Raw genomic sequence first — 24,995 nt, 5'->3', positions numbered from 1 at the left:
TTGCTTTGCAATTTAGTTCTAATTCAGATAGTCAGAAATAAATGTGATAGAATCCAAAAAGGTGACCTACACTTTAGTTATCTCTGGAATATAGAACACCTTCAAGTGTTTTATTTTTATAGACAGCCTTTAAATATTTGCTGGGTTTTTTTGTCAGTAATTTCTAGATTTTTAAAAATAATTAGGGCTTAGGAGGAATGGAGAAAAACACTATTAAAAATAAATTTGTTTAAAATAATGCTTTTGTTTTTGATGAAAAATGATGAACTATGATAATTTTTTGTCCCTCTTTTTCTTTCTTAGATTGGAATAATTGGTGGGACAGGTCTGGATGATCCAGAAATTTTAGAAGGAAGAACTGAAAAATATGTGGATACTCCTTTTGGCAAGGTATTAATATCCAATTACTGGAGACATGTTAGCTTTTCCATTTCTCTTTGTTGGCTTGATTTCGAAGTGAAAAAATAAAAAAATGGGGGTCCTGCAGGTGGTATAGTGGTTAAGACACTGGACTTTCATGCTGTCAACTCAAGTTTGAGTCCCAGACCCAGCAGCTTGAAACTCCATACCTGGCACGTGTGCATGCATGCCCAGGATCCCAAGAGGAGAATGGAAGAGAAGGGATTATGACATGGCTTTCTCCCCTGGGGGTGATTTTTTGCTTTTTCTCTCTGCCTCTCTGGCAAGCACATGTACCCTATGACAAAAATCTCCAAAAAGAAAAAAGAAAAAGAAATATATATATGTATATATATCATACTAGGTGTGTGTACATGCCTACCCAAATTCCCTACAGCAAAATAGAGGAAAAGGGGGGGCCAGCAGATGGCATAGCAGTTACATTGTTGGACTCCCTCATGTCCAGCTGCGGTTTGAGTCCCAGACCCGGTGGCTCGAAAATCACTGGAGCATGTGTATACGTGCCTAAGATCCCAGGAGAAGAATGGAGTAGAAGGGATTGCAATATGACCATCCCCCCAGGGGGTGATTTCTCACTTTCCCCCTCACTGTCTCTGTCTCTCTCTCCAGTGAGTACATGCACCCCCAGGCAAAAATCTCTACCCAAAAAAAAAAAAGAGAGAGAGAAGGGATTGTGGTGTGACATCGCTCCTGGGGGATGATCTCTCTCTCTCTCTCTCTAAAACAAACATACAAACCAAAAAAAAAAAAAAAAAAAAAAAAGCTTTGATTTTGGCAGCACAGGGCTGTCTGTTCTAGGCAGAAAAGTCCTGCCACTGGGTTCCTCAGCTAGTTATTCATAAGGATACCTCCAACTTCTGTTTTAAGAACATGGCTTTGTGTACAACAATTTCTCAATTTGTATTGCTAGAAGATAGGCACCCACATCACCCCTAGTAACTGTACTATTCAAATCTGCATTCAAATCAGCTTCTCATTTGGAGCCAGCAGATGCTCACACCACACTAATTTGGGGGAGCAGCTGATGACTAATGGGCCCAAGTATCAAATGCTTGACTGAATTGGAAATGAGAAAGTCCCTTTTTTTCTTTCTTTCTTTCTTTTTGAGTTTTTTGCTTTAGGGCGTGTGCGCTCGCCAGAAAACCAGAGAGAGACAAAAAGCGAGAAATCACTCGCTTTTTGTGATTGGGATGGCCATGCCGCAATCCCTTCTCCATTCTCTCGGGATCTTGGGCATGCACGCATACGCGTCCAGTGTGAGTTTAAGCCACCAGGGCCGGGACTCGAACTGTGGTCGACTACATGGGAGTCCAGTGACAGCCATTACGCCAACTGCTGGTCCTAAGAGAGAGTTCTTTTTCAAGGGAAGCTGCTTATTCTCCAAGCCCCAGTGTCACCTGGCCTAGACCTTCTAATGCTATATTGCCACTTCAGGCACTGTTGTTCTCCCCCTCCTGTGACGATCTTTGTACCTGACCATCCCAGCTAAGCCCTCTTTTTCAGCTAAAGCCTTAGATGGACCTTGTGTCCTCCAAGTCCTGCCGTCATCCCAGCTCATTTCTTAGCCTTGTGTTCTCTCAACCTCCTTGGTTCTAAGGCCCCTCTCCCTGCCACCTCACGTTACCCCCTGGCTCTTGCAGACCTGGCTAGCGCAGATCATTTGGCTCCAAGTTCTTAAATCCATGGCAGTGACCTCCTAGCCCTTCTGCCTGTCACTCTGAAACCTGCTCTTGAATCTGCCAAACACCACTGACACATTTGGTCAGTTAACCATCAGTTTCTAGGGTGCTGTTTACAGAGAGATCTTATTTAAATTGTATCTACGCAGGCACCTGAGGCCACCTGCAGAGTCTCGTGACTCAGCCTGTAGAGGGCTCAGTAAATATTGAATTTATGCGATCAGTCGGATGTAGACTCTTCCCTAAGCTTATCTTCACACTCCAAGCTTCCGTCAATCTGTCTGTGTTCAGTAGTTCATGTAACCGCTTTTCCATTGTTTATTTGTGGGGGAGGGGTTTAAATCACTGAGGTGTAACCACTTTTCGTTGTGTACAGCCATCCGATGCCCTCATTTTGGGGAAGATAAAGAACGTTGATTGTGTCCTGCTTGCCAGGTAAGGGATTTTAAGCTTTTCAAATATTATTTCTCAAAGAAGATTTAAATTAAGCTTAGATTCTGAAAAGAGTAATTATGTAGGTGGGAGGTTTTTTGGGTTTTTTTTTTTTTTTTTGGAGAGGTTTTTGCTATAGGGCGCGTGCGCTCGCCAGACAGAGAGAGAGACAGAAAGCGAAAAATCACCCCCCAGGGGGGATGGCCACACTGCAATCCCTTCTCCTCTCAGGATCTTGGGCACGCACGCACATGCACCCAGTGTGAGTTTAAGCCTCCGGGTCCGGGACCCGAACCACAGTCGACTGCGTGGGAGTCCAGTGACATAGCCATTACGCTAACTGCTGGTCCCTAAGTGGGAGTTTTTAATGTGTTGAGGCTCGAGTATTTTAGCCACCTTTATTTTTTTACTACCTGTAGTTTGGGACAAGTGACATCAACTTCAGAGGTCAAAGATCAGGTCTCCCCTGAAAGAAATAATCTCAAATTGAAACTCTGGTTTCAGTTCTAGCTGCAAAAAGACATGCTTTCTCTTGTCTCTTATTTTTCCCTTGTAAATATCAAGATAATGAAAAACAGTACTTCGTTCGTGTAGGAGTAGTTGTATGTTTGGGGAGAGTGGGTTTAGGGCCCCTAAACTGGGTTACTTATATCCATACCCTTGTTGCTTTGACAAGGCTAACCCTCCATACTATAGAAAGGCAAGTCTTGTTTAGCTCATAGTTAGAAATTAGTCAGACTGCATGTAGTACTTTTCTTTGAGCATATACAGATTACCACAAATTCAGCTGGTTCGGATAGCACACATTACCGCACCATTTCTGTGGGTTGTGAGTTTAGCTCAGCTTGCTGGGTTTTCTGCTCTGGGTTTTATATCACTGTATAAAGAAACGGAAGTAGCTTTTCAGAATGAAGTAAAACTAAGTGGTCTCCTGGGAGGGGTGTCAGGTGAACGTCTTTATTGGTCTGTGGTGGGTCATTTTTTTCCAGGCCCTACAAGAAAGCAGTGTATAGGACAACCCTGGGCTTGTATTCTTCTCTTGAAGTAAGCCCGTGTACCCCAGTGTGATGTGTCTGACCCCTAAAACAGTGGTTCTTAACTACTTTTGCTTTTTACATTTCTTTTGAAAAAATCTAATCAGAGTTTTGCAGACCAAACTTGGAATATACTTTCTGGGCATTTGTGAACTCCCCTCCCCACCTTCTGAACTCGGGTTCTTATAAACCTCATATAATCCCTAATATGCTATGTTTGTCTGCGGTTATATGCAGATTATTTCGATGTTTGGTTTTGTTTTCTTCCCTCTAGGGCACGTGCACTCACCAGAGAGAGAGTGAGGGAGAGAGAAGTGCTTGGCTGAAAAGAGCTGTAACACATGCTGTAGATGAATTTTCTTTTTTAACAGCATAAAATGCTTAATCACTCGTTCTATCCTCCTTCCTCAGGCACGGGAGGCAGCACACCATCATGCCTTCAAAAGTCAACTACCAGGCCAACATCTGGGCTCTGAAGGAAGAGGGATGTACGCATGTCATTGTGACCACAGCTTGCGGCTCCTTGAGGGAGGAGATCCAGCCCGGCGATATTGTCATTATTGACCAATTCATTGACAGGTGAGCAGTCATCTGTAACACCTTAGGTTCCTCATAACTGGTCGCTCCCACCGCGGGGGCTGATATGTGGGACTGGGAGTGGGGTGAAGGGCGCACAGGGCCACAGGCTGGCTTTAAGTGTTAATTATAATCACCATGCTGTACAGTAAAGCTCAAAAAAAATTTTTCCTCTTATTTCACTAGAATTTTGTATCTCTTCATGAGTATCTCCTACCACCCCTACCCCCAAGCTCTGGAAACCTCTGTTCTACTCTCTGCTCTGTGACTTCAACCCTTTTAGAGTCCACGCGTGAGGACTTCATGTATTTGTCTTTCTCTGCCTGGGTTATTTCACTTAAGCTAATGTCCTCCAGGTTCATCCATGTTGTTACACATGACAGGATTGTCTTCTTTTTTAAGACTGGATAATAGTCCATCGCACCTTTTTGCTTTTTGTTGTTATTGTTTTGTTTTGTTAGAGGGCACAAGTGCTTACCCATTAGAGGAGAGGAAAAAGCAACTCCCTCTCCCCATGGAGAATGGTCCCTTCTGGTCTCTCCCTTTCTCTCATGAAATAAATAAATAATAAATAAATAGGTGTCAAGGCAGTATTTTCCTTTGCCCTAGTATCTTTTCTTTTTTTTTTTTTGGAGAGGTTTTGCTATAGGGCATGTGCGCACGCCAGAAAGAGAGACATAGAAATCACCCCCCAGAGGGGATGGTCACGCCACAATCCCTTCTCCTCCATTCTCCTCTCAGGATCCTGGGCATGCACGAACACGCGCCTGGCGTGAGTTTTAAGCCACCGGGTCCAGGACACGAACCGTGGTCGTGGGAGTCCAGTGACATAGCCATTACGCTAACTGCTGGTTCCCTTCCTAGTATCTTATGAATTTTGTTTTTAACTGTTGATTTGTTCAAACAGGAGTCCAGAGAGGATTTCCTTGCTGTACATGTGAGCATAACGAACATGCTAATTTGGGGTTCCCAGCCCCTTTTTCCCTTTTTCTTTTGTTCTGTGGTATCGCCCCCGTCTGACTTTACTGATGCTGTCATTAAGTGTTATTTGGTATCTTCCTCTGTCCCATGTTTGCTGTAAACTGGTAGTTAGCTCTGGAAGCCCGATCAGAATCCTTGGCAAGACTCTTTCTGAATCATATCCGGAAGCATGTTACATCTGGATCATGTGGTTTGGGTCCTGGGACTTTTTTTGTTAATTAAAATGTACAAGTCGTATATAATGAAAGGTTTTGTTTTTGTTTTTCAACCTAAAAAGTTTAGCAATAATAAACTGCCAAGTTCCTGGGCCTTTTTTGTCTTTAGAAGTAGCTGAAGAAATCATGAGGGAAACCAGTAGCTTCCTAGAACCACCCCCGCCCTGTTCCTGGAGCAGTAACTGTCTCTGAGCGTGCTGTGGGCGGAGGCAGGGGCCGCTTGGACTAGAAGAGGTGGGAGGAGGACCCCAGAGTTAAACCATGTGGTGGCTCCTACCGCAGCGCCTCATCCAGGCACCCAGACTATCCCTTCAGCCCCTCTGCCCCTTCCATCTGTTATCTCTGGGCCTGCTGTACCCACGGGCCTCTTCTGCTGTGGGAGGGAGTTGTCCAGTCCAGCGCTGTTTGTCTTCTCTCTCAGGAATTCATTATAATTCTGGCCCACTGCAAACTTTTTTTTTTTTTTTTTAGTGGGAGGTGGTGGTATTTTTGACAAGAGTCTTGCCACATGGCATGTTGTGTACTTCTTGCCCCAGCCTCCTGTTCGTCTAAGACCACGGGCACAAGCCACTGCATCTGGCCTGTTCGCGTTGGGCCAGAAACTGCAACCTCACGCCACCATGCAACAGTGCCCTTACACTTGTGCCCCCATGGCTGAGCCCATCAGAAGCAATTTGGATTGTTTCCTGATAGGATGGGATTATTAGGTTGAGCCACAGGGAATTGCCCATTCTGCAGATTGGAAATGGTCGAACATCAGCAACTTTGTGGTTCAACCCAGTAAATAATGAGGTAGACTGAAATTGTTACATGTTCCTGGGACCAGCAGATAGCATAATGGTTATATCGCTGGACTCCCATGTAGTCAACCATGGTTCTAGTCCCGGACCCGTGGGCTTAAACCTTATGTTCAGTGCATGTGCATGCATGCCCAAAATCCTGAGAGGAGAATGGAGGAGAAGAGATGGCATGGCCATACCCCTTTTGGGGGGGGGGGGGGTTTCTCGCTTTCTGTCTCTGGTGAGCACACACACCCTATATAGCAAAAATCTCTCAAGGAAAAATTGTTATATGCCCCTCACTCTGCCTTTTTTACTATCACTTATTTATATTAGATGTTATGTATTAATTATCTGCTTCTAGAGAAATGTGAGGGCAAAGACCCACTCTGTCCTGTACCCTATCCCCAGTACCCACAGCAGTGCCTGGCCCACTACTCTGTCCATGTCACTCTGCCTTTTTTACTATCACTTATTTATATTAGATGTTATGTATTAATTATCTGCTTCTAGAGAAATGTGAGGGCAAAGACCCACTCTGTCCTGTTGGCACTCTATCCCCAATACCCACAGCAGTGCCTGGCCCACTACCCTGTCCATGTTTGAGTGACTGAAGACTAGTCGTTTGCAGGCTGGGGAAGTCCTGAGGTTGTGTTTAAAGCAGCTCGTTGGTCAAGCTCTACAGCTTTCAAAGCCCATGTGTTTAGAGATAATGACTCAAGAACATGATTGTAATATAACTGCTTAATAAAGCAGATTACAGGGCCAACAGATGGTGTAGTGGTTGGGGCGCTGGACTCCTACATAGGTGACCATGGTTCGAATCCTGGACCTGGAGGCTTGCTTTCCTACTGCCCCTTTTTCTCTGTCTCTTCTCTGGTCAAATTAAAACAAGTAATCACGATAATAAATTAAGTAAAATAATTATCTTAAAAATCAATCAACCAATAAAGCAGATTACAAAACTCCATATAGAGTGATCAGGATTTATAAAGTATTGTAGGTGATACTGAAAAGAAAAGGAGAAACGTCTAAATGGGGCACTGAGCCTGGGATTAATTTGTTTCTTAAGTGGTGTAACTGTATATGCTGTTGCAGCCCCGGTCACTTTCTCATGTAGGAGATGCAGACATTTCACACACTGCCTCTTTCCAGAAAGCAACTGGGCCAGAAAGATGGTGATTAGAAAGAGAATAGCTGTTGCCATCAAACCAGGGTTCATTCTTTTGGGGCTTGTCTTAGCCATGTAATCCTAAGATCTTCTGGTATCTCTTTTCTTTTTATAAGCCAGGTGGATACCCTGCCTTCTTTTTATTTATTTATTTATTTGTAAATGTTTGCCACAGGGCACATTCACTGGCTAGAGAGAAGAAACTGAGAAAGCAGTCCCCGGGACTTGGCCACACTGCAGTCCCTTCTGGATGTCTTCCTCCTTACGGGATTTTCACCCAGCATGCTTTTCCAAGGGACTCACACTTTATGGCCTGCTGTGTGGGATCCAGCCACTTGAACCACCATGCCATAGGCTGACCCTAACCTGTCTTTTTTTTTTTTTTTTTTTTCAAGTTTTTACTTTTGAGAGATTTTTACTATAGGGTGTATGTGCTCTCGGGAGAGACAGGGAGAAACAGACAGAAAGTGAGAAATCACCCCAGGGGATGGCCATGCTACAATCCCTTCTCCATTTTCCTTCTGGGATTTTTGGGCACGCACACACATGCACCTGGTGTGAGTTTTAAGCCACCAGGTCCAGGACCCGAACCGCAGTTGACTATAGAGGAGTCCAGCAAGTAACCATTACACCCACCATCTGTTAGTCCCCTAATGTGTCTTCTTAAATTTTTTTTTTTAAGTTCAGTGTCCTATCAGTTGTCTCTCATGGGATGTAACACTTGTTACATGCTCAATAGCTAGGTGCCGTTATTGTAAGTGTAGGTGTGTTGCCCCGAGGGATCGAGTAGTTAATACCACTTGGTAACTACAGCAGAAAGACTTTCTGAAAAGGAGGATCTTGGGCCAGCCTGTGACTTAGTCGTTAAGGGAGCCAGATCCCAAGTGGCTGATAGCACAGTTGGAGTCCCAGACGTAGAGATGAGAAATATGCTAGGTGTGTGTGTGCATGTGCTCAAAATCCCCAAAGGAGAAAGATGGAAGAGAAGGGATTATGGCATGACCATTCCCTAGAGAGATGCTTTCTCTTCCTTTCTCTGTCTTTCTGGCAAGTGCATATACCCTTGAGCATATTTTTTCAAAAAGGATCCCAAAGGGAATATAATTTGGCATAAAAATTAAGAGTTTTCTATTGATTACATGTTGCAGTGATAACATTTAGGATATATGAGGTTAGATAAAATTTAAAGATAATTTTGCTTGTTTCTTTCTTTTTTTAACATGGCCACTAGAAATTTTAATATTATGTGACTTAACAGCATATTGCTGCCGGCTGGCATCTTCTAAATGATACTGTCCCTACTTGGGCTGTGTGGTTTCCAGTTAACCAGGCATGGGCATCTGAATGAGTCACTGTGAGTGTGTTTGAACTCCTCATAGAGGAGAATCAGCACTTTTCACCTGTGGGTAATGCTCTGTTTGTTGTACTGATAGCATATTTTTTAAAGAATTATTTAATTTTTATTTATCATTGTTATTATTTTTAAATTTGCTACAGAGCACATACACTCACGAGAGAGAGAGAGAGAGGGAGAGAGAGAAAGCATGCTGCCAGGTCCAGGACTCAACGCACACGAGAAGGTTACTAGTTCATATCTAGAGACCTTTCTGAGTATGCAGGGCACATGTGTGCCGAGATTCAGGCTGGCTGAGGCTCGCGGTAGGTGGCAGTGTAGGACCATGCGCAGTGTTATTTTTTTTTTTCCGTTTCTCTCACTCATGGAATAAATACATACAGTTTAAAAATATACACAAAAATAGGAACTTATTCCATAAACTTAAAGGAGGCTTCTCCACAGTAGGTTCCTCATTGCCTTATACTTCCTCTTCATTGGGTTTGATTGATACATGTCTTTTTACCTTGTAGGTCTCCATTGTCATTTGGTCATTGAGGATACAACATAGATGGGACTAGGTTTTGTTCCATCTTTTGGCAGTCATTAAATAGTCCGTTCGAACTGGGGGAAACTTTTAATCCTTTGTCCTAAGAAAAAGTTGTCAGGCTATTTGTACTTCGGAATGATCTCATAAGGTGTACACTCCTAAGATTCCTAATTTTGAGGCTGTTTTCCTAGGGTACGTAACCCTCGCATATACAGGGTACACCTGACTGTCATGGTACCACTTTTGGGGAACAAAGGCAGGGTATTCCACAAGTAGGGGGAGGAAAACGACCCCATAAGGGAGCTTCCTCTCCCCAGAATCTAGCTTTGCCATGTGACAAAGGAGTGCGCCAGCTGGTGGCTAGGTATGGAGGTGGCTGGATCCCACACGGCTAGCTGTGCAGTGGCTTGAAAGGCACACCGGGCATGTATGTTGCATGCCCCAAATCCTGAGGGTAAAAATGGAAGAGAAGAGATTGTGGTATGACCATGTCCCATGGAAGGTGCTTTCTCACTTTCTTTCTCTCTCACCTGGTCAAGGGCGTGCTCACCCTCTAGCAATTTTTCTTTTTTTTTTTTTTTTTTTTTAATAAAGAAGAAATAGAGACAGCATTCTGAAAGTTAGCTATTCTTCAGGGTTCCAATTAGGCTTTTTAGATTACTTCTCTGTTGGGCTTTATGTGGGCTTTCATCCTGGCATCTTCTTCCATTTCTATTTGCAATTGTCAGGGAGCAGCTGGAAGAGCCACCAGTTCCTCACCTGCCGATTGGCTCTATCATTTCCTCCTCTTCAGTAGTAACAGTTGTTTCTACCAAGTACTGTAAAGACACAGCTTCCTCCTCCAAGCTCGGCAGGATTCGTGACGGGTATTTTATGAAGCCTTGATATTTAGCATACCGTCTTCCTGCCTGTGGCTTGGTGAGGGCCCCATGGTGGCCTAACTAGATTCTAAGATGAGCCGTGGAGAAGCGTAGAAGTGTGACTGTGCATTTGCTTGGCCTTCGTTTTGGTTTGTTTCTGCTATCATCCTTGCCGCTAAAGGCCTGGCCCTCTCCTGCTCCCGCTTCCCACCTCACTGTAAAGCTAGACTTCAGTGATCCCTGATATTGTGGTGCGCAGGAGTGATTTCTGAGATTTTTGCCACTGGAAGCAAAGCAAGACTGTTTGCCCATTAGCTGCCTTTATCAAAGCAAGAGCCGTTTCATTGTCTCTTTCTGTTTTCCTTGTGGTACATTGCCCACCCCCCATTTTATAACCCAGTTTTTGTTAGATACTTCTACAAATTCTTTTTTTTTTGGAGAGGTTTTTGCTATAGGGCACGTGCGCTCGCCAGAGACATAGAGACAGAAAGCGCAAAATCACCCCTCCCAGGGGGGGCATGGTCACGCCGCAGTCCCTTCTCCTCCATTCTCCTCTTGGGATCTTGGGCACACACGCACACACGCCCGGTGTGAGTTTTAAGCCACCGGGTTCGGGATGCGAACTGCGGTTGACTACGTGGGAGTCCAGTGACATAGCCATTACGCTAACTGCTGGTTCCCAACAAATTCATTTATGTTATGGAGGAATTGATAATACCACCTTTTTCTGCCCCAAACTGCTTATCTGCATGTCATGCAGGGCATATGGTCAGAGGATTTTGGTAATTTATATACATGACCTTTCTTTCTCTTTACTGTTGGTTTTCATTATTACAGGAATTCAATTCTCCATATTTAGTATGCAAGTATAAAAAGAAATAACAGATCTATAAACTGGAAAGATGTTCACATTATATTAAGTTTAAAAAAAAAAAAGACCAGATGAGTAGGATCTATTGAATTTCTTCCATACTGCTTAGAACTATCTCCAGATGAATCTGACAAACCTATCCGTAAGGAGGATAAGTTTCTTTTTTTTTGAGAGGTTTTTGCTATAGGGCACGTGCACTTGCCAGAGAGACAGAAAGCAAGAAATCACCCCCACCCCCACCCCCCAGGGTGGTGGCTATGCCGCAATCCCTTCTCCTCCATTCTCCACTCTTGGGCACGCATGCACACATCCCTAACGTAGTTTAAGCCACTGGGTCCAGTACTCGAACCGCGGTCGACTACATGGGAGTCCAGCGACATAGCCATTAAGCTAACTGCTGGTCCCAGAAGGGTAAGTTTCATAATGGTGGCCTTTATCAGAATGTTTCCATTTCAGATAAATACTTTAAAAAAAAAATAACTGAAAAATGTATGACCTAAGAATGAAGATTAAAGAAAGCAGGGTGTGATTTCTAATGCCAAGTGGTTTCTGTAAAACGTGTTTAACATGTTGGCCTGATGTGCTTGGAGGCCTAAAGAATGCAGTGAAAGCAGCCCCCGCTGGGAAAGGAGGTGTCCAGTGTTCTCCCTGGGTCTGCTTCCGAATTCCTTTTCTCTTCGTGTCCTCATCAGCTAAATAAGGGTGTTGGATTGGTGCATAAGAATGCTGGTGTCCTCCCTTTTTAGATTGTTTCTCCAATTTACTTTCTTGCTGCAAAAATTGGGAGAGGTTTGTTTGTACTTTTGTTATGCATTCTTACTCATCAGGAAAGTCCCGCTGTAAACACCCAGTGCTGAAGGATCCATTATGTCAGTTCATTTCCTTCTGCTATGCCTCGGGCTTCCCCTATGGTGTCATGGTGTTAAACACTGGGCCCCAAGGCTCTGTGTCGGTTATCCTCCATCTCTTTCTCTCTCTTGGACAGAGAGGATTGATTCTGATGGCCAGAAATAGAGTTTTATGGTAAAGAATTAACAGCCTTTACTTGGCTCTTTTTTTCTCATTTCTGTTAGCACTCTTTTGCATGCTTGCTATCCTCATGGCTTCCTGCCCATTCTCCTCACTCTTAGCTGAGAATGTCACCCCCATCTTTGTAGAGACAACAGAAGCTACTGGGCAGAAAGTCAGCATCTTCCTTCAACTTCCTTTTCACTATTTACTTGCATCTCTTCTTTGTCGTCTTCCTGCCTGCAGCTGTCCTTAAAGTAAGACTTTAGGGAGCTCCTTCTTGTGTTCTCTGTGTTACCTAGTTCCATTCTTACCTCATCATCATGTGTTCTATTTGAACAATGCTAAGCTACCAGTTTTTGTTTTTTTTTAAAGGAGAAAAAAAAATTATTTACGTGACCATTTCTTTTTCTTTCTTTTCTTTTTTTTTTCTTTTCTTTTTTTTTTTTTTTTTTTTTTTGAGAGGTTTTTGCTATAGGGCACGTGCGCTTGCCAGAAAAACAGAGAGATACAGAGAAACAAAAGGTGAGAAATCACCCCCAAGGGGGGATGACCACTCTGTAATCCCTTCTCCATTCTTCTCTTGGGATCTTGGGCTCACACACACATGTGCCCGACGTGAGTTTAAGCTTCCAGGTCCAGGATTTGAACCGCGGTCAACAACATGGGAGTCCAGCAACATAGCCATTACGCTAACTGCTGGGCCCCCTAAGCTACCAGTTTTTGATTTCCTACTAGCTGCCATAGTCAGCTGGTCCCATTTAGCTCATATAACACTCTTTTCCCCAGTTTACAGTTGAGCAAACTTCTGCCCAGAAGTACTAGTCATTGCTAGTAAGTGGAACCGTGGGATTCTAACTCAGGTTAGTTTCCAAAGCCTGTCCCCTTAGTGACCCTTTGTCCATGTACTGCCAGCTCTCCCCTTCCCTACAAGGCTCACGTCACCTACTAGATACACAACAAGGTCCCAAAAATACTTCAGATGATGCGATCCAAAATTAAATCATCTCTACTGGTTGTCTGCTGCACCTCCCCCTTCTCCATTCCCTGAGCCCTCAGTTCTGTATTTGTCAAGTTGGTAAGACTGAGACTCTGACGTTCAATCAGCAGTCATTGTTACTAGCCTCTGTTACCCTTAACATCACTAGGTCTCCAAGTTATGCTGTTTTATAGCCTGTATGCCCTCTTGTCTCCACTGCCCTCATTGGTGTCAGTTTCTTGCTTCACATTCCTCTTCTCCAACTTCACTTCCCTTTAAACTATTTCCATATTATTCCCTGAAAATATAACAAACCATAAACACAGTCATGCAAGTGCTGGGAACCAGTCATCTGCTACCCTCAAGGACATATTATTCCCTGAAAATATAACAAACCATGAAAACAGTCATGCAAGTGCTGGGAACCAATCATCTGCTACCCTCGAGAAGGGCTTGGCCTGTTATGCCTGTTATCTGATCTGTGGAGCTGCGACTCAGCCGTGATCAGCACCAGCTCATGCCCAGACTTCTGAATTAATAGCACAACCAAGGGAGAAGTGACTTCCTTAACTAGCTATTTGTGCAGATGAACGCAGTTCTTCCTATAATTGATATAATTTGTTCATTATGCAGTCACATCTTTTCTTCTGAACATGAAGTCAAGTTACCACTGGATTAATTCTGAAATGAAAGATTTATAAAGTATTGAGCTCTTACTGTTCTATCAAAAGCTATTACAGACCATGGGAAGTAACATTCACCTAACTATTGCTGGTGGAGATGGTTAGCACTCTTTTTAAAAAAATAATTGAGGGCCGGCAAGTGGCGTGGTGGTTAAGATCCTGGAGTCCCAAATGGCTGTGGTTCTAGTCCTGGACTTGGCCCCTTACTTTCTCACTTTCTCTCTATCTGTCTGTCTCTGGTGAGTGCTTGTCCCCTATAGCTAATTAAAAATAAAAATAATAAATAAAATCAAATAAAGCTTTTAGAAAAATTCAACACATTAGTGAAGTTTAAAATGTGCATGCCTTTCCAACTACCCCTTTTTCAGTTTGTGATACTCAAAACGAAAGTACCAAAACATGGATTTTTCTAGAAATATATACTAGGATGTGTGAAAGAAATTTTTTGAAATCATCCAGTTAAAGAGAAGAATTAGAAAAAGTAGACAGGCTAGATTTATGGGATACTGGTGCCAGAAGGAAAATACACAGAGACAGAAACAGAAAATGTATTTAATAAGCTGAAAACTTCCCAAATACTGGAAGAGATACGCACATCCAGACAGAAGCCCAAAGACATCCACACATTCAACCCAAAGAGGTCCTCTCCTCACTGAGGCATATTATAATTATAATGTCTACACATTTGAAAGCAACCAAGTGTAAGATGCCAAGTTATATATAATGGAATTCCAATCAGACTAACAAGGAATTTCTTAGCAGAAAGTACGCAGAGCTGAAGAGAATGGAATTCAAAATACTGAAAGAGGGAGCGAGCCAATGGTGTGGTGGTTAAAGCAGTTGAATCTCACATGGCCAACTACACGGTTCAAATCCTGGATCCAGTAGAAAACACAACAGCTGTGAGTGTATACCTACCCAAAATTCCAAGAAGAGGAAGAGTTAAAGAGATTGTGGCATGGCCATCTCCTGGGGAAGGGTGATTTCTCTCTCTCTCTCTCTGTCTCTGTCTCTGTCTCTGGCAAATGCATGTGCCCTATAGCAAAATTATAAAAAAGACAGAGAGAAAGGAAAAACTGCCAATTACTAAACCTAGCAAATGTATGCTTTGCAACAGAGGGAAAAGTAAAGTCTTACCTAGACAAGCGAAAACTAAGGGGATTTATTATCACTAGATTAGCCTTATAAGAAGTCCTTAAAGGATTCCTACATTTGGAAGCAAAAGGGCAATAACTACCATCCTAAATAAATAAAGAAATAAGACATGAAAATATAAAATGTACTGGTAGACTAAGAAATGAGAGACAGAAAGAAATCAAACCCTATCACCACACATACACAAAATTGCTGAACCACATTATAAATAATAAAAGGAAACAAAGGAAACAAAAAATACATTAGAAAACACCTAGAAAAATGATGAGTAACTTCTATTTATAATAACCCTAGATGTTAATGGATTGAACTCCCCATTTAAAAGGTACAGACTGGATGTACACAATGGGATATTATGCAGGCATTTAAAAAGATGAAGTCATGTTATTTGATTTCATTAAGTCAACATGGAGGACATTATGTTAAATGAAATAAACCAAGCAGAGAAAGAAAATTACCACGTATTTTTCCTCATATGTGGAAACTGGAAAAAATGACCTCATAGAGGTATGTAATATAAGAGATAAAGAGTGAATACTGGAGGCCAGGGAAGATGTGGAAGAGTGAAAGCACGGAATAAAGGGATGTCGATGAATGGTATCAAAATTGTAGACAGAAGGAACAGTGTCTGGTCCGTGTATGGTATGAAGGTTAAGGCTGCTGGTTCCCACATAGCTATTGGTGTGGTTCGAGTCTTGGATATAATGGCTTGAAAAACATGCTGGGTATTTGTGTATGCATGCCCAAAATCCTGAGAGGAGAATAAAGGAGAAGGGATAGCAGCATGGCCATCACCTCTGGAGAATGATTTCTCACTTTTTTTCCTGCCTTGCTGCTTGGCAGACTGAGGCTATACCTCTCTTTGGTGGGCCCGGCGGCACAAGCACCCAAAAGAAAAAAAAAAAAAAAAAAAGAACTTAAAAAATATAAAGAAGAAGGAACGTCTCAAGTGTTACAAAATTCAGTGAGGAGAATGTGATCAATTGAACTGTATATAATGTTACAAATGGTTGAGATGATGGATATATTAATGATTTAATCATTGGACATTATAGTCATGTGCTGAAAAATCACGTTACAACTGTTATCTACTTACAACCTTTTTTTAAAAAAGGTCATTGAACACATTAGTAAATTTTAAAATGTATATGCCTTTCCAATTACTCTTCCCCTTTTGCAGTTTGTAATCCTAAGAATAAAAGCGCGAAAAAGTAGATAATTCTAGATACGTGTACCAGTATGTGTGCATATTTCTGAGTGAGCAGCCTAAGGCAGTGGTAAAACAACTGTAGTTTTATAGCCCATGCTGTATTCCTAACACTGATAATTAATGTGGCACTAAGAGGCATCCCTTGCATATCTTGTCATCTCGTTTTACAGATGAGAAGTCAGAGCTAGAATTTTCGTTCTTGTGACACTTTTACTTACAGTTCTTGTACCACTGTGGACCATTGCTCACTTATCTAGGAAGGCCTCAGGAAAAATAATAGAAAATAAGAAAGCAAAACTATATAACCTGTTTATTGAGCAGTCATCTTACCTCATTGGGAGACAAACATCCAAAATACAGGGTTTTTTCTTTTTCCCTTTTTTTTTTTTGAGAGGTTTTTGCTATAGGGCATGTGCGCTCGCCAGAAAGACAGAGAGAGACAGAGAGATAGAAAGCGAGAAATCATCCCCCAGGGGGGATGGCCACGCCGCAGTCCCTTATCCTCCATTTTGCTCTCAGGATCTTGGGCACACACACACGCGCGTTTGGCATGAGTTTAAGTCACCATGTCCAGGACTCGAACCACAGTCAACTACATGGGAGTCCAGTGATATAGCCATTATACTAACTGCTGGTCCCGATTTTTTCCTTTCTTGTGGTACTATCAATTGGGGAACTCATTAGACTGAAGCAATTAGAGGACCTTCATGATGTCAGTCCCAATTTATGTTTTACTTGTTATGGTTATTAGAACAGACTCCCTCCACTTCCCAATCTGTTGCTCCCTTATGCCCACTCCTCTCTTTTCCTTGCCAGGTGCTGACCTTCTTTCCTAAATTAGAACCTTTTGTACCTTGACTCCATGCCCCAAATCTTCTAGGGTTTCACACTTCACTTACAGACATTCTTACAACAGCATTGTGCATAAATAAATACATATGTCTGAATCTCACACAGATACATACCCAGAAATTTAGGAAGTGTAGTTTTAATTCTATTAACCTTGATACCACATGGATTGTATATGATTTAAACATCTTTTTATTCTAACCTATTAGTTGCTTGGCTTTATCATTTATTTATCTTTGTTTTGCCATCTCCACTCCTTTGTATACTTATTCTTTAAATTGTACTTGATATTTTAACATGGTATGCTAAAACTAAAATATTACCTAACATGTATATCTGTGTTATACTGTAGAGCCATATTTATAAGTCCGAAAGTACTAGGAATTAGTAGGACCAGACCCATGGCCTAGTGATTAAGGGAACCAGATCCCACATGACCGAGTATGGTTCAAATCCTGCCCCTGGTGACTTGACAAACCCTGGGTGCATATACATGCATGCCCAAAATCCTGACAGGGTGGAAAAATGGAGAAATGATTGTGATATGACAGTGCCCCGTTTGGGGGTGCTTTCTCCGTCACCTTTTCTCTTGTCTTTGGTGAATGTAAACATCCTTTGGCAACTAAAAAGAAAATAGAAACAGGTGCGTCTAATAAAATTTAAATAGTGTTCAAGGGTATATAGTGAGAAGCAAAACCCTCCTATATGTTTGGTAGGTATGTGCCTTACTACAGCTCTTTGAAGGACATTGGGTGATAACTATCAAAACTCCTTAAAATTTTATTTATTTATTTATTTAATTCCATTTGGTATAATTATTTTTTAATTTGACCAGAGAGAGAGAAAGGGAAAGTGAGAAAGCAAGCTACCAGGTCCAAGACTCAAGCCATAGCCATGTGGGGGTGCCCTACCTACCATGCTATCTGCTGGACCCCCCCATCAAAACTTTAAAACATGGGACCAGCAGTTAACGTAATGGCTATGTCGCTGGACTCCCATGTAGTCATCCGCGGTTCAAGTCCCGGACCCAGTGGCTTAGAACTCACACTGGGCACGTGTGCGTGCATGCCAAGATCCCGAGAGGAGAATGGAGGAGAAGGGATTGCGGCGTGGCCATCCCCCCCTGGGGGGTGATTTCTTGCTTTCTATCCCTCTGTCTCTGTCTGGCCGGTGATCACACCGATGTCCTATAGCAAAAACCTCTTTAAAAAAAAAAAAAACTTTAAAACATGTATTCTATTTACCCAGCAGTCTCTTTTGTTTTTTTTTTGTTGTTTTTTGAAAAACATGGAGACAAAAGTCTGACTGCTTTTTCTTATTTCCAAAATCACTTCCATAGCGCTTGGTGAGTCATACCCACAAAGACCATTTTGACCCACCTGATAACAGGACTCTTCCTACATCCTGTCCCTGACATAGGATCTTTGTGATGGGTGTATTGTACCCACAAGCATTAACAGACCTTTTGACTCATTGATAACAGGACTCTTCCTACATCCTATTTTTGGAACAGTATCTTGTGATGTATAAAAGCACCCTTATCTCTGTTAAAGTAACTCTTGGCTGATGCCTTACTAAAACCTTCCTTTCTAATCACCAACCTAAGAATTATAAAACTCACCTATGACCTACAAGGCCTCACTCACTTCCAGATGTCTTGCCTTTTTGGGCCAGACAAATGAGACAAATTTTTTAATTAATTCCAAATCTTGTCTCTCACTCTCAAAACCAAAAAAAAAAGGAACCCCTGTGTCTGATCACCCCAAGAAAGGCATATTTACCTTTCTCCGGGCTTGTCGCATATATTCGTGTTGAGAAATAAACTATTAATTATTACTTCTGCAGAGTTGGTTATTTCCATGTATAACATGTACAGGAGAGCTTGTGTAGGGACATTGGCTCTAACATTTTTAATTACACTTGTTGAATAATAAGTGAGCATTAATGACATTCTGTGCAGCACTTCAAACAAATCAAATCTACATGTGCTGATATAAGAACTATTTCACAATTTGCTGCTTTCTGTTTTAACCTCATGCCTTAGCTTTCCACCTCTGTACCCAGACACCTACCATGTTCTGCCTAACAGATACGTAATTTACCTAAGCAGACTTACAGGTGTGAAACTTGGTTGTTTTCAGTTTCCTGTGTCTACTTTCTTTTTTTTCTTAAGATGGGTCTTTTTAATTAAAACATCTAAGGCACCAAAGACATTGAGTCTGTGTTTGCTGCTGGGATCCAAGGCTAATGGGGAGATAAAAGTTAGTCTTCTTGCCTAGCTTATTCATGCCTAAGGCCCTGTGGGAACATTTAACCCTTTCACAGGGGATTGCAACCCTTTTACTTCATTCTCCTCTCAGGATTTTGGGCATACAAACACACGTGCCTGGCATGTTTTTCAAGCCACTGGATTTGAAACTTTCATGCTACAAGCTGATCCTCTTCTATGTCTCCAATTTTGGGGATTTGGGGCATGCAGGTATACACTGGCATGTTTTTCAAGCTGCTGAGGCCAGGATTCAAGCATGCCGTCAACCATGTGAAATCTGGTTGCCTTAACCACCTGGGATTAGGGCCGGCCCAAGTTTCCTGTGTCTATTAACTGACTTCTTAACACCCTTGTACCACTATGCTTAGATCTGAATGAACAAGTTTGTAGGGTAAACCCTAGCAGTAGGATCTCCAGGTGTTACAGTGGCTGTGACAGCATCACACCATCTGCCCTCAACAAACCTGATATGCAGACCACCCTTGCTTTCCCTCACAGCTCAGGCTTTAATGAAAAGGAGGGTTTTTTTATTAGTTTTAATTTTCTTTTTCTTAAAAACTGAACTTGTCCCATTCTTTTTAATGACTAAATACTATTCTGTTTTATACACACACACACACACACACACACACACCACCACCACATTGTCTTCATCTGTTCATGGACTGGTTGATCCCATATCTTGGCACTCAGTCCTGTCACTTGAGGCAACATGGATGAGCCTGGAGGGTATTATGTTAAATGAAACAAACCAGGCATAGAAATAGAAAAATTGCATTGTTCTCACACATACATGGAAGCTTAAAAGCTGGCCTTATGGAGGAGGGGGAATAGAGACGTTGGTTGATGGATACAAAATTACAGTACATAAGAGGAAGAAGTTCTAGTGTTCTAAAGCACAATAGGGTAACTATAGTTGGCAATAATATCAGAATAGCTAAAAGAAGATTTTAACTGTTCCCAACACAAAGAAATAAATGTTTGAAATTATGAATATGCTAATTACCCTGATTCACCATTATACATTATACTCATGTGCTGAGAAATCACACTGTAACCCACAAATACATATAATCACTATGTAGCAATAAATTTTTTTTCTTTGAGAGAGAGATTTTTGCTATAGGGCGCGTGCGCTCGCCAGACAGACAGAGAGAGACAGAGAGACAGAAAGCGAGAAATCACCCCCCAGGGGGATGGTCACGCCGCAATCCCTTCTCCTCCATTCTCCTCTCGGGATTTTGGGCACGCATGCACACGCGCCCGGCGTGAGTTTTAAGCCACCGGGTCCGGGACGCGAACCGCGGTTAACTACGTGGGAGTCCAGCGACATAGCCATTACGCTAACTGCTGGTTCCCATAAAAATTTTTTTTTGAGAGGTGTTTGCTATAGGGCAGGTGTACTCACCAGAAAGACAGAGACAGACAGAGACATAAAAAGCAAGAAATCACCACCACCCCAAAAAGCAAGAAATCACCACCACCCCCCACCCCCCCGGAGAGATTGCCATGCTGCAATCCCTTCTCCTCTGTTCTCCTCTCGGGATCTTGGGCACGCACGCACACACACACACATGGTGTGAGTTTAAGCCACCAGGTCCAGGACTTGGACCGCGGACAGCTACATGGGAGTTCAGTGACATAGCCATTACGCTAACTGCTGGTCCATCGATTAAATTTTTTTAGATAAAATAGAAAACTAAATTGTTTTCTATCGATGGATATCACTATTTAGAGATTGTGACAGGGGCAGAATCACTTCCCCAAACCTCCTTCCTTACAAGCAATGTTGCCTCTGCCAGCACGTTCATTTGACTCACATTTCTGTTTGCTAGGGCTTTTTATAGCCTGAAACCTCAGGGGTATATTGTACAACAGGTGCTTTCTTTTTTTCTTTTTTTTTTTTCTCTTTCAATTTGTTTGCAACTCCACATTTCCTCAGAGGAAAATATTAATATGTAGTGATCTTCAAGCTAGTTCAAGTGTCTTGATTCAAAAAACAGATTGGACTGTCCTCAGAGGCTGTTGGTTAAGAAAGCCAGATTCCACGTAGCTGGCACATTATTTGCATCCCGACCCCCAGGGATGTGAAATACATGCCACGCATATGTGTGTGTGGAAAATGGAGGCCAGGGATTGCAGCATAAATAATCACGCCTCATTACGGGGTACTTTCCCCTCTCCCTCTGTCCCTCTGGTGAGTACCTGGGCCCTCTGGCAAAAATTTAAAAAATAGAAAGAAACAGCTCATGCATGCACACACCAGCATGTTTTTCCAGCTGCCGGGACTTATGAGTCAGTCTTTTCTGGGCTTTTTTCCCCCACTGTGTCTGAAAGTGCCCAGTGTTCTCTTTGATTTATCTTGAGTTCATTTCTCTTGCCCCAGTATGCCACATAATTTTGTCCCCTTTACTCTTCAATGGGTAGTTTCTTCTTTGAAGTTTCTTAGCACATATCCCTGCTTGACATTCTCAAGCAGTTTTTGGATATGTTTGATTTGAGCCCCATGTGATACTCTGAGGTTGATGGAACAGCTGTCCAGTGGAGATTTTCCATAAACGGTAGTCACTTCTGCCATGTACTTGCTTTGTGTTATTTCGTGGGTCCTCACATGGACCAATATAGTAAGTGATATCATTCCCATTTTAAACATGAGGAAACTGATAGAAACGAGGTGCAGAGAAGGTCAGAGTGACTTCCCAGAGGCACATAACGAGTGAGGTAGAGGGAAAGGCAAGCCAGGTTAGTCAGGCCCTCAAGTCTGCATTTGCTGCTACTAGGGAGATAAAAGTTAGTCTCCTTGCCTAGCTATTTAGAAGGTTTTAGAGGGTTAAACAAGAGAACAAAGCATACCTTCAGTAACAGTTTTTTTACAGTCAGCTTGTTCATAACCTTAATTTTATCTGCTACCGCAGTTCCGCTTTGCCACATAAGTCAGCATATTCTTAGGTTCAAAAATGATCATGTGGACATCTTGGGACAAGCACATTATTTGACATTAAAAATGAAGATGTTCAGGCCAGCAGGTAGCACAATGGTTAAGGAGCTGGATATGTCATTCTCACATAGTCGACGGGTTCGAGTCCTGAACACAGCGGTTTCAAACTCATGCCAGGCATGTGTGCATGCGTGCCCCAAATCCTGAGAGGAGACTTTAGGAGAAAGGAATGCAGTGTGGACCTCTCCCCTGGGTGGTGACTTCTCACTTTCTGTCTCTCTGTCTCTCTGGCAAGTGTACATATCCTACAGCAAAAAATCTCTCAAAAAAAAAAAAAGTTCAGGAGAAAGGAAGAAGTAACAAAGCAGGAGTGGGATGGGAAACTGGCAGAGGTCAGATGGAGATGTTACTGCGTGGATGTCTATTGGGGTATGGCCACTGGAAGTGTTTATGACCCAGTTTTCATCATCACAGTTGTCAGTGGGGATGTTGCTAATACATGACTCACTGAAGGCTGAAGGCAAGCCAAAGCTAGAGTTAGGACGTGGCACCCTTTTATCGGTCAATCTTCAAAAAAAAAGAAAAGCTTCTGTTTATGTAGGCAGGAAGTCATTTGACCTGTTCTTCAACCCCATCTGGAATTGCTTTGAGGTTAACTTAACCTTTCCCTTAAGATGCACATGACAGAGTTGGAAGAAGTACAGATGGAAAGGTTTTCCTTCCTCTAGAGCACAGAGGTCTCTTTTCTGAGCAGAATGCTCCTGAAGGTGTCAGCTACTGTCACTAGGTAGTGTGTGATGGAGTAGAAGCCACAGCTTGATTAGACGCAGCAGCTGTATAAATAGGACCAGTAACACTGCTTCTCAGACACTGTCCTCTACTCTCCCACGCCTGGAAGAAGACAGTAGATTATCTGCCTCCCCCACTGACTTTCCCTGCCCCATCCTTCTGCCCGAGAACACTTTAATTCCTATTAAGTAGCATGTGACCACCAGCCCAGAGCCCAAAAAGCCAAATACCATCCTGAAACTCCTCTTTTTTTTTTTTTAAATAACCTTTAGTTTATCCAGAACTATTGATTCTGAGTGAAGATCAAGATGTTGCCGAGATACTGTTGCTTCTTCAGCCCTGGGAAGATGGAGAGATAGCTTTTATTTTAAAAAACAACTTTTTACTTTATGTTGTAGGACCACCATAAGGCCTCAGACCTTCTATGATGGAAGTCATCCCTGTGCCAGAGGAGTGTGCCATATTCCTGTGGCCGAGCCGTTTTGCCCCAAAACGAGAGAGGTTTGTAGTCTTTCTGGGAGATGGACTAGAATAAATGGGAAGGACTTGGGCTGTCATCTAGAGTTAGGTTAATTGGCCAAGTAGGAGGTCCCTAGACTGCCTCAAGTTTGCTTTTTGTGCAAGGTTGTCTGTTGAGTGTTTTCCTTTATTAATAATGCCTCTGCTGCTCTTAATCACTTGTGAGCTGAACCTCTCAAAGTAGCAACTTAATCTTTTTAAATGAGTTTTGATTTTTGCTGTCAGGATACATTTTAAATAATTCAGTATGGGATGGCATATTGGTCAAGAATATACAGCCTGGAGATTACTTGGGATCCAATTTCTGTTCTTCAGCTTAATAGCTATATGTTTTCAGGTAGATTATTTAACATCTTTGGGTTTCAGTGATCTCATTTGTAAAATTGAGATAATACTGGTGTGGACTTCCTAGTATATGTGAGGGATAAAATAATAATTTCTTGAGAGTTTTTTTTTTTTAATAGGGTGCATTTGCTCACCAGAAAGACAGAGAGAAAGAGAGAGAGAGAGAGAGAGAGAGCAAAAAATCACCCCCTCAGCGGGGATGGCCACGCTGCAATGCTTTCTCTTCTGTTCTCCTCTCGGGATCTTGGGCACGCACGCACACACACCCAGCATGAGTTTAAGCCACCAGGTCCAGGACTCGAACCACAGTCAACTACGTGGTAGTCCAGCGACATAGCCATTACGCCAACTGCTGGTCCCAAAATAATTAATTCTTATAAAGAATTTTGGACCATGTCAGTTATGGAATATTTGATGACTGGTAACTAACTGCTTTAATGAATTATATTAGGAATTATAATCTAAAAACAGATTGTCTTCCTCTGCCTTTGAGCTGAGTTTGCCCATTACCTTCTAGCCTCTTCAACATCACAGTAGCATCAGATCTATGGAGGCAGCCCCGCAAGGAACAGTGGTGGTGTAAGACAAGGAATCACAACCTCAACTCCCAGGGAATAAAAATGGCCACCACAACTCAAGAGTCCATTGCTTGGTCCACATGTGCTACTTTTCTTGTGATCTTAGTTAAGTTTTAAAAGTCAGGTTCAATTCAAAAGACCAGAAGTATTGTGAGAGGCGAACTGCGTGGTAAAATATCCCTTATGCATTCATTCAGTGAATATAAATATCTGAACATTTCAGTTGCTCCCATCATTTGAATACCCAAATACCAAAAATAGCTTTTATGTGCAGCCCTACGTAATCACTGAAAACCAGTTTCCTTATACATAACAGCAGAGGTACCTTAAACTCACTTGAATTGAAGTAAAAATCTAGAAACCAAAACAGGGGTTTAGAGATAGCCATTTCAGATGTACCACTGCATATCATTTCTTTCTGATGTCTGTTGAAGTCCAGTTTTTACTTGTTAAAAATGTCAGGTTAATGTTTATATGGTACATGTTCTGGGGAGTTGTCAGCAGAAGGTATCAGAATGCCTCACCCCACACAGACCTGTCCACATAGTAAATTTATTATCCAGAGGAAATGAAGAATGGGTAAAATTCGTAGCCATTTCAAAATAGGGGCAGCTTAAGAAACAATAAACCAAGGAGAAAATACAACATATACATATTAGTGTGAAACCTAATCATTCAAGGCAGGTATGGTTCAAAGCAGAGGGTAGTGATGGGGAACTAGGAAGGTAGGTGGGGGAAGCTCTGGTGATCTATATGGAGTGCATGTAAATGT

At 42.3% G+C, this 24,995-nt stretch overlaps 1 protein-coding gene and 1 long non-coding RNA gene across 4 annotated transcripts in view; one reads left to right on the top strand and one right to left on the bottom strand.

Moving 5' to 3' along the window:
• The window catches only part of LOC102501121 (uncharacterized), a 99,141-nt gene that overhangs the window by 1,560 nt on the left and 72,586 nt on the right, over positions 1 to 24,995 (bottom strand). The window contains exon 7 of one of the 3 annotated variants that reach the window (XR_003547601.1): positions 23,094 to 23,120. The exons of the other annotated variants lie outside the window; for them this stretch is intronic. This is a non-coding gene — a long non-coding RNA (uncharacterized LOC102501121). Of the gene's footprint in view, positions 1 to 23,093; positions 23,121 to 24,995 lie in introns of those variants that run through there. 3 annotated transcript variants of the gene reach the window in all.
• MTAP (methylthioadenosine phosphorylase) overlaps positions 1 to 24,995 on the top strand; it is a 46,445-nt gene that overhangs the window by 6,687 nt on the left and 14,763 nt on the right. Inside the window, exons 2-5 of the mRNA XM_006167019.3 lie at positions 304 to 390; positions 2,476 to 2,534; positions 3,977 to 4,144; positions 23,180 to 23,282. Coding sequence (XP_006167081.1) covers positions 304 to 390; positions 2,476 to 2,534; positions 3,977 to 4,144; positions 23,180 to 23,282 — 417 coding nt within the window. The remainder of the gene's footprint in view (positions 1 to 303; positions 391 to 2,475; positions 2,535 to 3,976; positions 4,145 to 23,179; positions 23,283 to 24,995) is intronic.

This window comes from Tupaia chinensis, unplaced genomic scaffold, assembly GCF_000334495.1.
Source record: "Tupaia chinensis unplaced genomic scaffold, TupChi_1.0 Scaffold144450_1, whole genome shotgun sequence".
In the NCBI taxonomy this organism is placed as follows: domain Eukaryota; kingdom Metazoa; phylum Chordata; class Mammalia; order Scandentia; family Tupaiidae; genus Tupaia; species Tupaia belangeri.
Note: the sequence above shows the minus strand (reverse complement) of the source record. Positions and strands in the feature narration are given on the sequence as shown.